Source organism: Pan paniscus, chromosome 3 (assembly GCF_029289425.2).
Source record: "Pan paniscus chromosome 3, NHGRI_mPanPan1-v2.0_pri, whole genome shotgun sequence".
Classification (NCBI taxonomy): Eukaryota; Metazoa; Chordata; class Mammalia; order Primates; family Hominidae; genus Pan; species Pan paniscus.
The window spans coordinates 60,044,790-60,058,709 of NC_073252.2; the positions used below are offsets into that span (position 1 = coordinate 60,044,790).

Genomic DNA, 13,920 nt, shown 5'->3' on the forward strand with positions numbered 1-13,920 from the left:
GCTCACTGCTAGCGCAGCAGTCTGAGATCTACCTGCGTGGCTGCTGCCTGGAAGGAAGAGGGCATCCGCCATTGCTGAGGCTTGAGTAGCTCACAGTGTAAACAAAGAGGCCAGGAAGCACGAACTGGGCAGAGCCCACCACAGCTCAGCAAGGCCTACTGCCTCTATAGATTCCACCTCTGGGGCCAGGACATATTAGAACAAAAGGCAGCAAACAGCTTCTGCAGACTTAAACATCCCTGTCTGACAGCTCTGAAGAGAGCATTGGTTCTCTGAGCATGGTGTTTGAGCCCTGAGAATGGACAGACTGCCTCCTCAAGCAGGTCCCTGACCCCCGTGTAGCCTGACTGGGTAACACCTCCCAGAAAGGGCTGACAGACACCTCAAACAGGTGAGTGCCCCTCTGGGACGACACTCCCAGAGGAAGGATCAGGCAGCAATATTTGCTGTTCTGCAGCCTCCGCTCGTGATACCCAGGCAAACAGGGTCTGGAGTGGACCTCCAGCAAACTCCAATAGACCTGCAGCTGAAGGGTCCGACTGTTAGAAGGAAAACTAACAAACAGAAAGGAATACCATCAACATCAACAAAAAGGACATCCACACCAAAACCCCATCTGTAGGTCACCAACATCAAAGACCAAAGGTAGATAAAACCACAAAGATAGGGAGAAATCAGAGCAGAAAAGCTGAAAATTCCAAAAAACAGAGCGCCGCTTCTCCTCCAAAAGGATCATAGCTCCTTGCCAGCAAGGGAACAAAACTGGATGGAGAATGAGTTTGATGAGTTGACAAGTAGGCTTCAGAAGGTCGGTAATAACAAACTTCTCCGAGCTAAAGGTTCATGTTCTAACCCATCACAAGGAAGGTAAAAACCTTGAAAAAAGGTTAGATGAATGGCTATAATAAACTATGTAGAGAAGACCTTAAATGACCTGAGGGAACTGAAAACCATGGCACGAGAACTTCGTGATGCATGCACAAGCTTCAATGGTTGATTCGATCAAGTGAAAGAAAGGAAATTAGTGATTGAAGATCAAATTAATGAAATAAAGTGAGAAGACAAGATTAGAGAGAAAGGAGTGAGAAGAAACGAACAAAGCCTCCAAGAAATGTGGGACTATGTGAAAAGATCAAATATACCTTTGATTCATATACCAGAAAGTGACAGGGAGAATGGAACCAAGTTAGAAAACACTCTGCAGGATATTATCCAGGAGAACTCCCCTAACCTGGCAAGGCAGGCCAACATTCAAATTCAGGAAATACAGAGAACACCACAAAGATAAATTAGTAATTAGTAAATTAGTTTGACCATTGTGTAAAACAGTATGGCAATTCCTCAAGGATCTAGAACCAGCAATCCCATTACTGGGCATATACCCAAAGGATTATCAATCAATCATTCTACTATAAAGACATGTGCACTTGTATGTTTATTGCAGCAGTATTCACAATAGCAAAGACTTGGAACCAACCAAAATGCCCATCAATGATAGACTGGATAAAGAAAATGTGGCAGATATACACAATGGAATACTATGCAGCCATGAAAAAGAATGAGTTCATGTCCATTATAGGGACATGGATGAAGCTGGAAACCATCATTCTCAGCAAACTAACACAGGAACAGAAAACCAAGCACCACATGTTCTCACTCATAAGTGGGAGTTGAACACTGAGAACACATGGAAACAGCGGGGGGAACATCACACATCTGGGCCTGTTGTGGAGTGGGGGCTGAGGGGAGGAATAGCATTAGGAGAAATACCTAATGTAGATAATGGGTTGATGGGTGCAGCAAACCACCATGGCATGTGTATACCTATGTAACACACCTGCATGTTCTGCAAATGTATCCCAGAACTTAAATAATAAAAATCAAAACAAACACAAAATAAAAAGATAAAATAAAGTGAGTTGTGATTTTTTTTTCCTGCTTTTTTTTTTTTCAGGATGCAGAGTAGAGACTTTTGACATGCTTCTGCCACTTGAAGGTAGTAAGATAGTTCATAAAGATCATGTCTCTGAGCTTTAATTCAAGTAGGAAAGTGGGATTGTACTGGAATCATGAAGGACACTTCAGGTCCTGCAGAGGATAACAAGTGCAAACATACCCCATGATAACATTCAGCTCACCGAAGTGAGTGAAGCCCCAGTATGTGAGAGATGCAGAGCATCTCCCTCTGTGACTCACCTTTCCACTGAGGATCTGAGCGACCTAGCCCAAAGGAGAGCATTTTGTTTCTTCCAAGCCTTGAAGCTAACTTGGGGAGAGGCTATGAGACACTATGAAGGAAAGACACCGGGAACATCTGCAGACATTTTCACAGACCCAGGACTGACGGCAGGATGCCATTTTTAATACAGGTGCATACAAAGTCAGCCATTCTTTGGTGACTTGGGAACATGGCTATGCAGGCTTTTGAGTCTCAGGCCAGAGTTTAAAGTGCCTGCTCTGGAATGGGTTAAGAACCTTCATAGCCAGAATTATGGAAAGCACTGGAAAACTAGGCACCAGAATTGTGCTTTTGCCACCTCAAAATCATGGTGCAGAGGAGAGCTGCTAGAGCTGTTGTTTCTCTTTTGTGATGAGACATGCTGCAAGTACAGGATTGCTGACCTAGAATCAGTCTTCATGTGTCATTACTAGGTGCCCTCTCCTGCTACCCCAAGACTGTGGTGTGTAGGGCCGTCTCTGCTCTACTCCCAGGTAGAAATTCAGGCCTTTAGAGCCACTACTTGCCTGGAACATTAGTCTGAGCCACCACACCCTTTATGGACATAGATTGTGGTGTAGTGGGATCATTTCCTCTCCACATTCAGGCAGATCTCCAGGTACTGAGAACACAGTTTTGCCTGGATCAACAGCCTAAGCCACCCCACCATTCCTGTGAATAGGTCATGGTGCAGTGAGGCCTTCTCTACTCCACATGTAGGCAGATCTCGAGGAAGAAGTAAATGAAACTTGGAACCAAAAACCATACAAGAAATCAATGAAACCAAAAGTCAGTTTTTTGAAGTACAAATAAGATCAATAAACTGCCAGCTATGTTAATAAAGAAGAAATAAAGGACAAGATTCAAACAAGAACAAACAGAAATGACAAAGGTAACTTTACAACTAAGCCCACAAAATTGCAAAGGTCCTCAGAGACAATTTTAAACACCTCTAAGAGCACAACTAAAAGAGTGTGTCTGACAGTTGGTATCACTCAATAAACTTTTTTTTTTTTTTTTAGTATTTATTGATCATTCTTGGGTGTTTCTCAGAGAGGGGGATTTGGCAGGGTCATAGGACAATAGTGGAGGGAAGGTCAGCAGATAAACATGTGAACAAGGGTCTCTGGTTTTCCTAGGCAGAGGACCCTGAGGCCTTCCGCAGTGTTTGTGTCCCTGGGTACTTGAGATTAGGGAGTGGTGATGACTCTTAAGGAGCATGCTGCCTTCAAGCATCTGTTTAACAAAGCACATCTTGCACCGCCCTTAATCTATTTAACCCTGAGTGGACACAGCACATGTTTCAGAGAGCATGGGGTTGGGGGTAAGGTTATAGATTAACAGCATCCCAAGGCAGAAGAATTTTTCTTAGTACAGAACAAAATGGAGTCTCCTATGTCTACTTCTTTCTACACAGACACAGCAACAATCTGATTTCTCTTTCTTTTCCCCACATTTCCCCCTTCTCTATTAGACAAAACCACCATCGTCACCATGGCCCGCTCTCAATGAGCTGTTGGGTACACCTCCCAGATGGGGTGGTGGCCAGGCAGAGGGGCTCCTCACTTCCCAGATGGGGCAGCCAGGCAGAGGCGCCCCCCACCTCCCAGACGGGGCGGCTGCCCGGCAGGGGCTGCCCCCCACCTCCCTCCCGGATGGGGCGGCTCGCCGGCTGGGGGCTGCCCCCCACCTCCTGGATGGGGCAACTGCTGGGCAGAGACGCTCATCACTTCCCAGACGGGGCGGCTGCCGGGCGGAGGGGCTCCTCACTTCTCAGATGGGGCGGCCAGGCAGAGACGCTCCTCACCTCCCAGACGGGGTCGCAGCTGGGCAGAGGTGCTCCTCACATCCCAGATGGGGCGGCGAGGCAGAGGCTCTCCCCACATCTCAGATGATGGGTGGCCGGGCAGAGATGCTTCTCACTTCCCAGACAGGATGGCTGCCGGGAAGAGGTGCTCCTCACTTCCCAGACTGGGCGGCCGGGCAGAGGGGCTCCTCACATCCCAGACGATGGGCGGCAAGGCAGAGACACTCCTCACTTCCCAGACGGGGTGGCAGCCAGGCAGAGGCTGCAATCGCGGCACTTTGGGAGGCCAAGTCAGGCGGCTGGGAGGTGGAGGTTGTAGCGAGCGGAGATCACGCCACTGCACTCCAGCCTGGGCAACATTGAGCACTGAGTGAGTGAGACTCCGTCTGCAATCCCGGCACCACGGGAGGCCGAGGCGGGCAGACCACTCAGGGTCAGGAACTGGAGACCAGCCCGGCCAACACGGTGAAACCCCGTCTCCACCAAAAAATACAAAAACCAGTCAGGCGTGGCGGCGCGCACCGGCAATCCCAGGCACTCCGCAGGCTGAGGCAGGAGAATCAGGCAGGGAGGTTGCAGTGAGCCGAGATGGCGGCAGCACAGTCCAGCCTCCACTCGGCATCAGAGGGAGACCGTGGAGAGAGAGGGAGAGGGAGAGGGAGACCGTGGAGAGAGAGGGAGAGGGAGACCGTGGGGAGGGGGACGGGGACGGGGAGGGGGAGGGGGAGGGTGAGGGAGAGGGAGAGGGAGAGGGGCAATAAACTTGTTTGATGGATATATTGACAAACCGATAGAGAGCATTAGATGGTTTTTGTTCTGAGTGCCTGCCTACTGCTGTGGAGTGACATAGGGGTTATCTGCTGGCCTGTAGGGCCTGAGATAAGTTGATGTGAGAATGTTCAAGGCTAAGAAATCTGCTGTGGCAAAAGACACCAGAGACAAATCATATCTAGTAATCTAGATGTGATTAAGGACCATATGTTTGTAAGATAAAATGAATATAACATGCTAAATTAAAAATAATCATTTCAAAAGCGCTATGGTATAAAGTACTATAGTCAGTGCTACTCGAACTGGGAAAATAAAGTGAAGAAGTAAGTCTTTATGTTTGTAAATATAAAAAAGAGAAATAAAGAGCATACACATAATAATGTGCTTGAATTTTATTGCTTTTGGAGAGGAATGAATTTCTATTACTCAGAAACAGCAGTGAAAACAGCTTAACAGTTTAAATTGCAAGTATCTAATCAAATGATAATTAGGAAGGGAAGTATCCTGAAACACAGAATTCACTAAATCATGGTATTTCTTTTATTCTGCATTGCCTTATGATAATTCTTCAAAAAGCAGTGGTAGTGTGATGCGGTATGACAAATGAAAATACACGAGTCCAAAGCGAATTTGCCAGTCAAACCTGTGAAGAAAAAGAAAATAACATGTTATCACCCAAATTGATACTCCTGTAAATAAATTTATACTTTTCCTGGTACAAAGTATTTATTTATAGATAGTTTTATTTATTATAATGCAGGGACCAAAATAATATTTGAGACAGAGTAGACAAACAATTAAATACTCATTAAGTGGGTATCAGAATAAATAAAAATTATCATTCAGCATCTGCAATTTAAATTTAAATTTTTCTTGAGGTTTTCCATCATCATCTTATTTTATTCTCTCACTTAAATATAGCCTACACATTTCATCTATCTCCCTCAAATAATATTTTAACTATATCCTCCCCTGATTAAATGTCATCAGCAATTATCTAACACCTGGAGGATCAAGATCAGGCCTTTTCTAATATCACAAAGAGCAGGAATTCAATATGAATAAAATGTCCCAATACATTTAAAAATATTTGAAATCTTTTGAACTATTTCAATTTTGAATTGTAGAACAGTACTCTTTTATCTCCAAAATATTACTTTATTTTGAAGTATAATATTTAATATTTCATAGATTTTGGAACATTTTATGCTGTGAATATAGATAAGTAAAAATGACTTTCTATAAAGGACATTGTTACCATATCGTATTTCCTTGAAAATTCCCATCTCCTTGTTGATATTTTATTAGTCATTCCTATAGCCATTGCTCATTAGAGTTACTCAGGCATAAAACGTAAATTCCTCATGAGTTCCCAGATGGCGGCTGTGCAGCTTCTCCAAATATTACATTTTAGGACAGAAAACTTCAAATAACAACCAGGTACAGATTTAGTGGCAGAGAAACCCATGGCCACAACCATACACCTTCCAGAACAAGGGCTTCCCTATAATGTCTCTCAATAGCCCTACAAATTCTATAAAGAGCTTAAGTATTATTATAACATGTATTTGTCTCTTATAAAATTAAGGTTTGGAGAAGATTAGGAATACTTTAAGGTCATGAAACTAGTTGTCAGGGTCAGGATAAAAACACAGGGGTTCCCCTACCCAGAACTCTGTCTCTTAACAGTAGCGAACAGAAGCTTTCCCTCAGAGGCATTTTTATTTTATTTTATGATTTATTTTACTTTAAGTTCAGGGATACATGTGCAGAATGTGCAGGATTGTTTCATAGGTATACATGTGCCATGGTGGTTTGCTGCACTATTGATCAGCCCTCTATGTTACCTTCTGTCACCTCCTACCCCCCATCCCTGGTGTGTGTTGTTCCCCTCCCTGATGTGTTCTCATTGTTCAGCCCCCACTTATGAGTGAAGCATGTGCTGTTTGGTTTTCTGTTCCTGTTTTAGTTTTCTGAGGATGATGGCTTCCAGCTTTATCCATTTCCCTGCAAAGGACAGGATCTCATTCCTTTTAATGACCGCATAGTGTTCCATGGTGTATACGTACCACATTTTCTTTATCCAGTCTATCATTCATGGGCATTTGGGTTGTTCCGTGTCTTTGCTATTGTAAATAGTGCTGCAATAAACATATCTAGGCATATGTCTTTATAGTAGAATGCTTTATATTCTTTTGGGTATATACCCAGTAATGGGATTGCTAGGTCAAATGGTATTTCTGGTTCTAGATCCTTGAGGAATCCATACAGTTTTCCACAATGGTTGAACTAATGTGCATTCTCACCATCAGTGAAAAAGTGTTCCTATCTCTCCACAACCTAGCCATCATCTATCGTTTCTTGACTTTTTAGTAATCACAATTCAAACTGGTGTGAGATGGTATCTTACTGTGGTTTTGATTTGCATTTCTCTAATGATTGTGATGTTGAGCTATTTTCATGTTTGTTGGCCACATAAATGTCTTCTTCTGAGAAGTGTCTGTTCATATCCTTTGCCCACTTTTAGATGGGTTTTTTGTTTTTGTCTTGTAAATTTGTTTAAGTTCCTTGTAGACTCTGGACACTACACCTTTGTCAGATGGGTAGATTGCAAAAATTTTCTCCCAATCTCTAAGTTACCTGTTCACTCTGATGATAGTTTCTTTTGTTGTGCAGAAGCTCTTTAGTTTAATTAGATCCGATTTGTGAATTTTGGCTTTTGTTGCCATTGCTTTTGGCATTTTCTTCATGAAGCCTTTGTCCATGCCTATGTCATGAATAATATCACCTAGGTTTTCTTCTAGGGTCTTTTTTTGGTTTTGGGTTTTTCATTTAATTTTCAATCCATCTTGAGTTAATTTTTGTATAAGGTGTAAGGAAGGGGTCCAGTTTCAGTTTTCTGTATATGGCTAGCCAGTTTTCCCAGTACCATTTATTGACTAGGAGATCCTTTTCCCATTGCTTGTTTTTGTCAGGATTGTCGTAGATCAGATAGCAAGCAGAGACCTGCATCATGAATGAACTCCCATTCACAATTGCAACAAAGATAATAAAATACCTAGAAATACAACTAACAAAGGATGTGAAGGACCTCTTCAAGGAGAACCACAAATCACTGCTCAAGGAAATAAGAGAAGATGCAAACAAATGGAAAAACATTCCATTCTCATTGATAAGAAGAATCAATTTCATGCAAATGGCCTTACTGCCCAAAGTAATTTATAGATTCAATGCTATTCTCATCAAACTACCATTGACATTTTTCACAGGATTAGAAATAAGTACTTAAATTTCATAATTATCTACAGAAGAGCTCATATACACAAGACAATTGTAAGCAAAAGGAACAAAGCTGAAGGCATCACACTACGTGACTTCAAACTATCCTACAAGGCTACAGTTACCAAAACAGCATGGTACTGGTACCAAAACAGACATATAGACCAATGGAACAGAACAGAGACCTCAGAAATAACACCACATATCTACAAACTCAGAAGCATCTATATAAATCAACACACTTCAAAGAGCTAACCCACGCTACATTTCTTAAACTGGAATGGTTGTTGGCTTAATGGCTTTTTTTTATTTTTCCTTGTTTTAACTGTCAGTGTTGATACTTCTAGAAAGAAAAGTAACTAGAGTCAGCTTACCTCCATAATCATGCCCCGTGATTACTGAAGATATCAATTGTCATACAGATAATTTGATCTATAGCCTCGATGTGAATGATGCTTTTCCTGCATACACACAAAAGGAGAGAGCAAATTGCAGAGAATAGAGGCAATGACAGTAAAAATGCTTCACAAAAACTGTCACTGAAAGCTTAGATTGTTAAAGTTGTTATGACCTTGTGTGTTATCTACATAAATGTTTTCAAATTTTTAGTTACATTTTTCTTTTTTCAGAAAAATGTTTAAAAGCAAGTAAAAATGATAAAGTATTTACTGTGTGTTGATATTTTTGTGGCAATAATAAATGTTGGAACACTGATTATAGGCAACCTCTCCAAACACGTTTGAAATCTTCTTAACAACATTACCTCCAAGTTACTATTTTGCCCAACATTGAGTATAACGGGGTGGAGAAAGTTACCATTTCCAACTTAGGTGGTGTTTCTTCATCTTATTCTTTTAATGAGCTTACTTTCTCTTACAACTCCTACATTCTTTCATACCCACTACTGTTAACACAAACAGTCCTCATCCCTTTTTATGCATCATTTTACTTAGTGCTTTTTTAACACGTATACTTGCTATATTAGTAAGCAGAACTTTTGAACCCCTATTCATACTGATATTAGAGGTCAAAATAATATGATATTTTTATACATACATTTAGAAAAATGTTAAATAAAATTTTCTGTCTAATTTAGCACAGTAAGTTTAATTTAAAGACTTTATCATCCTCAAATATTTAGAAGATAGAAACCACATTACATGGGTAGCATCTATGCTTCATTAGGCATATGTTATACTTCATAGAATTAGGAATTATTCATAGAATTAGGAACTATTCTTTAGGTCAGTGTAATTATTTATAAGAGAAAGATACTTAAGCTCTCAAAGAATAATTGAAAATTGACTTATTCAGAGTGGAATTGAGTTTCCGTTGAAATGCTGTTAGAACACAAGATTTTTGTGACCTTTTACCTCTGTAACAAGAATAAATGAAATCAATGTACACTTTAGCAATTAATGATATAAATATATTTGAGAGATAACTATCAATTATTCTAGGAGAATAAATAGTCAGAGAAGAAAACTTATTCAGAGTGCACATTATCAGAAGAACACTTACATGGAATTTTCTTTTATACCCATGATGTCTCTATGAAATAAAAAGAAAAGATGAAAAATTCAATATATGATTAATTATCAAGTTTTCCAGTAAATGAAAATGTCTTACCTTTTCATGTGAATCAGCTCCCTTGGAAAAGAAGAAAATGAGAAAATAATTAATATCTTAATTTCATAATTCAAGAATATGTGTAAAAATTGACTTAGCCACATTTATGATTAAATAGAATGGAGGCATTCTTTGGATGATGACATGCTAAATTAGTTATTTTAGCTTTATGACATCTTTAAAATGAGTGAAGGGTAAACTTCTCTATAATTAATATGCTATATTCAAGTATCAACTCATTTTGGTTTATATATCTTTTTTATGAAAGGCAAGAAAAGTCTATCATTGGTGAATAAGAGAGTGGAAACTGAAAAATGAAACATTGGATTGTTTTTTATATGAATATGTTCTATGTAGCTCAAAAGTTACCAACATACAAATATTTTATTTGCTGATAGAGACAGGCATTGTGCTTTTCTCTGTTCTTCTTATATGTTTATTTTTCTACTTCTATCCTTCTATAATAAAATCATGTGATAAACTGTGATGCCATAATCAATTTTGTTTTTGAAACATTCATTTGAATTTAGTGGATAGGTTGAAGTATTAGTATTCTTTTGTGACCAATTTTCTATTAACTTCACAGAAAGAAGAGGAGGAGTGGGAAGAGGATGAGAAAGTAGAGAAGGAGAAGGAGTTCCAGAGAGGGCAAGTGCCTTTTCTACTATTACACAGTAGTAAATGACGATACAAGCTGGGAACTCATGACACTTAACAGATATAGATTTGTTTTATGGCTTAAAATAGGCAGCTTTATTTTAGAAAGAGTAAAATAAATTGTATGCTAACTTGAACAGTTTGGTTGTGCAAGAAATTACTTGAAAATTCATATTTCAACACCCTCTAATACTTAGGTTCCATTGAAGTGTACCTTGTTCTTTCCTCATATTTCTAACTTCAGGTGGTCTAGAGCTTTTCATATTTAAAGTTATTTTCACAGTTCTCAGTCCCACATATTTATGAAGCTTGCTTAATTTTCTTTTATTTTTATAATCAAGTAATTGTACTTGAGTGTTCGCAGGTATGTAATGAACATTTATTCTAAGTCCTTTAAGAACTTATATAGGTTAATTCAAGGAAAATCTTTACATAGAAATATTAAAGCTGTATTGAGGTGAACATGAATATATGGCAGAACGTAAGGAATAAGAAAGATCCTTGGGATAAGTACTGAGAATGTATCCTTTAAAACTTCCAGATATACTTACAGTCATGGAAAGCATGAGAGCCAAGATTAAAGCAAAAACAAAAAACTTCATAGTTGGTTGAGTCCTATAAAATCAAACATGAAAAATCAGTAATCACATTCTTTCATGCATTCATTCATCAAACTTCTACTGATGACACTATGCTTCAAAGCATTGGGAGACATGCTCTGTTTTCCAGGCTGGAGTGCAGGGGCATGAGCACAGATCACTGCAGCCTGGACCACCTGGGCTCAAGCCATCCTCCCACTTTAGCCTCCCTAGTTCCACTTGTAGGTGGAACTACAAGTGTGTGCCACCATAACAAGCTAATTTGTTTTTCTTTTGGTAGAGAATATTTTTAGTCTCACTATATTTCCCAGACTGTTCTGAAACTCCTGGGCTCTAGGAATCTTCCTGCCTTGGCCTTTCAAAATGCTTGGATCATCGGTGTGAGCCCAGGGCATAGCTTCATTAATTGATAAATAAAGGTGAGTGCTCTAATTTGGAAATATTAATATGCTAAGGAAACACACAAATGGACATCTTAAATAGACCAAGAGAATGGGAGTAAGAAGATAACAAAGAAAGGCAAGCTTGAGTTGGATTATATGGAATGAGTAAAGGGAGGTGCTGGGAGACTGCAATGAAATAAAACAGAGAGGAAAGCATGTTGAAAGTTCAAACAGTTTAGCATGTAGGGAGGACAAAACTGGAGAAAAGATGACCACTTAGGTTGTTGTGACATTACAGGGGACTTAGATAATGACATTAAGAATGCTAATTAAAGTACAGTGTAAAGACATATTTAGAAAGTAGAATGACAAGTAATGGGGACTTTCTTTATAATAAAGTAAGTGAATATGAGCCAGATTTCTATTAAAGAACAGCACAGATGGTGTAACCTTGAGATTAGAACATTAATGATACTGGTTAGAGAAAAATAAAATGAAGAGAAGTCACAGGGAAAATGATTGTATCTACTTTGAGAAGTTGAACTGGTGAAGATTATTCAATATTTCAAATAATATTATTCAACAAAGCCTCATCTGGGACTCTGTATGTTTTTATAATTATGCATATGCAAGTGAACTCAGTTCTTTGGCTGATATAAAAAAGTAAAGCGGATTACTTATTTCTAAATTACAAATATGTAAATAAAAGCATTTCCACTGGAAAATACAATTACCACAAAACTTAGAATTACATGGCATTTTTATTTGTTAATTGCTAGCTATAAAGTAATGCATTAATAGATAATATTTTAAAAAATTTTTCTAATCTCTCTTACCTGTCACTTGTGATAGAACATTACAGTAACATTTTTCATCTAATTATAATAAAAATGTCCTACTCTTAAACAGCCCTACATCTCTATCACAGAAAGCAGAACTCATTTGCCTTATTATTTCATCATTCATTTTGCTTCACTCATTTAAATGGAAACTTCTTGTATAGGACTAATTATAAAAATTATATATTTCTTGAAGTTTTTCTATTACCTAATAGATAAATCGAATTATGACTCTTTTTATGATATAAAAAGACAATTTTACCGTTGTTTGTGACTGTCAATTGTGTTGCAAATAGAAAATCAAAAAAAGGCTGTAAGAAAGTGCTCTTCTTTTACTAACAGATAAAATGATAAATGGACATAGATAATCAATGTATAATTAATAGTTTTGAAAAACATATTTCCCAAGTAAATCAATAATAAAAATTTGGAACAATAAACTGTCTTTTCTGCCATAACACAAATGAATGAAAGTGAGTTAAATAAATTAGTAAGATTGAGAAGACTACTTGTTATACAGTATATATTTTGATTTATAACAGAACTGTTTTTAATGATGGAAAGGCCAATGAAAAAGTAATAAAATAGTTTACTACTAAGAGGAAAGTAAATTAAAAAAATAAATTTTTATAATAATGGATTTGCAAGACAGAATCTATCAGTATCTTGTAAAATGTGAACTTCTACATTAAGTTTAATATAAAAGTAATAAGAAAGTAGATATTAGGTATCTAGGCAAGGAAATAAAAAGAGTTCATTGAGGTCCCACCATCAGCGAGGATGTAATACATTGCCATATTCCACATTAGTTACTTTGCATGATAATTGCTGGTGTTAATTCATAGGAATTGAGATCTAGAAGTCATCTTCAGATGCCAATAAATGGTAATTATTTCTTTATAAGAAATTATCATAGATAATATACATTTTCATAAGTGGGTTACTATTGATTTTAGCAAACAAAAGCTTATGCTAATATATAATATTAGATTGTACTTGAACATGTTACCTTTTACTCAAGAGGAGAATCCAGAAGTCAGTGAAGTTGAAGTGAAGTCTCAAGAGATGTCCTTTCCTAGATGGCTGATGTATTTAAATACGTTGAAATCTCCCTTTTGTTTTTCAAAATAACATCAATTATGAGATCATATGATTGAGACGGAAAGTAATGCCCAAAATCTGTCTCTACAAATTCTAAAAATAAACTTAACCAGGTGATTCTGCAATAGATCATTGTGAAGACAAAGCAACCGGAAAGCAAAGGGACCCATCACATGCTAATCCCAGTGTTAGTCTAGCCCTGAGTGAATCAGACAACGGAAAAACATGCCGGAGGAAACCAGGCATAGAAATGATTGCAGTGATAAAGATGTTTCTGTAGAATACCATCTACTACTTTTCAACAAATATATGTCCAAGATGAAACAACGCTATGTCAAAAATAATACTTACCATGTTATGAAAAATTTTACACATTCTCTGGTAAATAGTGATAATTGGCATAATAATATTGGAGTCATTCTACACTTCAAAAGTTTTCCTACAAATCATTATTTATCTTGTATTTTTACCTGCTTACATTGACTTAGAATATTTTAAGTAATAAAATGAATGTAATCATTGGCCAAAATTCAGTCATGTTTTGGATGCCATAAGATAAAAGTATTCTCATATTTAATGTCAAATGCTTCTAGGTGCTTGGTCACATATCTCTCACATAAAACTGATTTCTTATGTT

General features: G+C 38.1%; 1 protein-coding gene across 1 annotated transcript; it reads right to left on the minus strand.

Moving 5' to 3' along the window:
• Positions 1 to 5,166: 5,166 nt before the first annotated feature.
• Positions 5,167 to 13,249, minus strand: HTN3 (histatin 3). Its single transcript, XM_003809003.5, has 6 exons — positions 13,192 to 13,249; positions 10,913 to 10,976; positions 9,705 to 9,725; positions 9,597 to 9,626; positions 8,450 to 8,536; positions 5,167 to 5,439 (listed from the first exon to the last, which is right to left on the minus strand). The coding sequence occupies exons 2-5, from the start codon at positions 10,961 to 10,963 to the stop codon at positions 8,483 to 8,485; spliced, it is 156 nt and encodes a 51-aa protein (XP_003809051.1). The 5' UTR covers positions 10,964 to 10,976; positions 13,192 to 13,249; the 3' UTR covers positions 5,167 to 5,439; positions 8,450 to 8,482.
• Between the last annotated feature and the right edge of the window lie 671 nt (positions 13,250 to 13,920).

Bases quoted from the DNA above. Each gene is read 5' to 3' on its own strand.
- HTN3 (XM_003809003.5), bottom strand. From the start codon at position 10,963: ATGAAGTTTTTTGTTTTTGCTTTAATCTTGGCTCTCATGCTTTCCATG. The intron at 9,627-9,704 runs GTAAGACATTTT...TTTATTTCATAG, and splicing joins GAGCTGATTCACATGAAAAG to AGACATCATGGGTATAAAAG. The intron at 8,537-9,596 runs GTAAGTGTTCTT...GTGTGTATGCAG, and splicing joins GGTATAAAAGAAAATTCCAT to GAAAAGCATCATTCACATCG.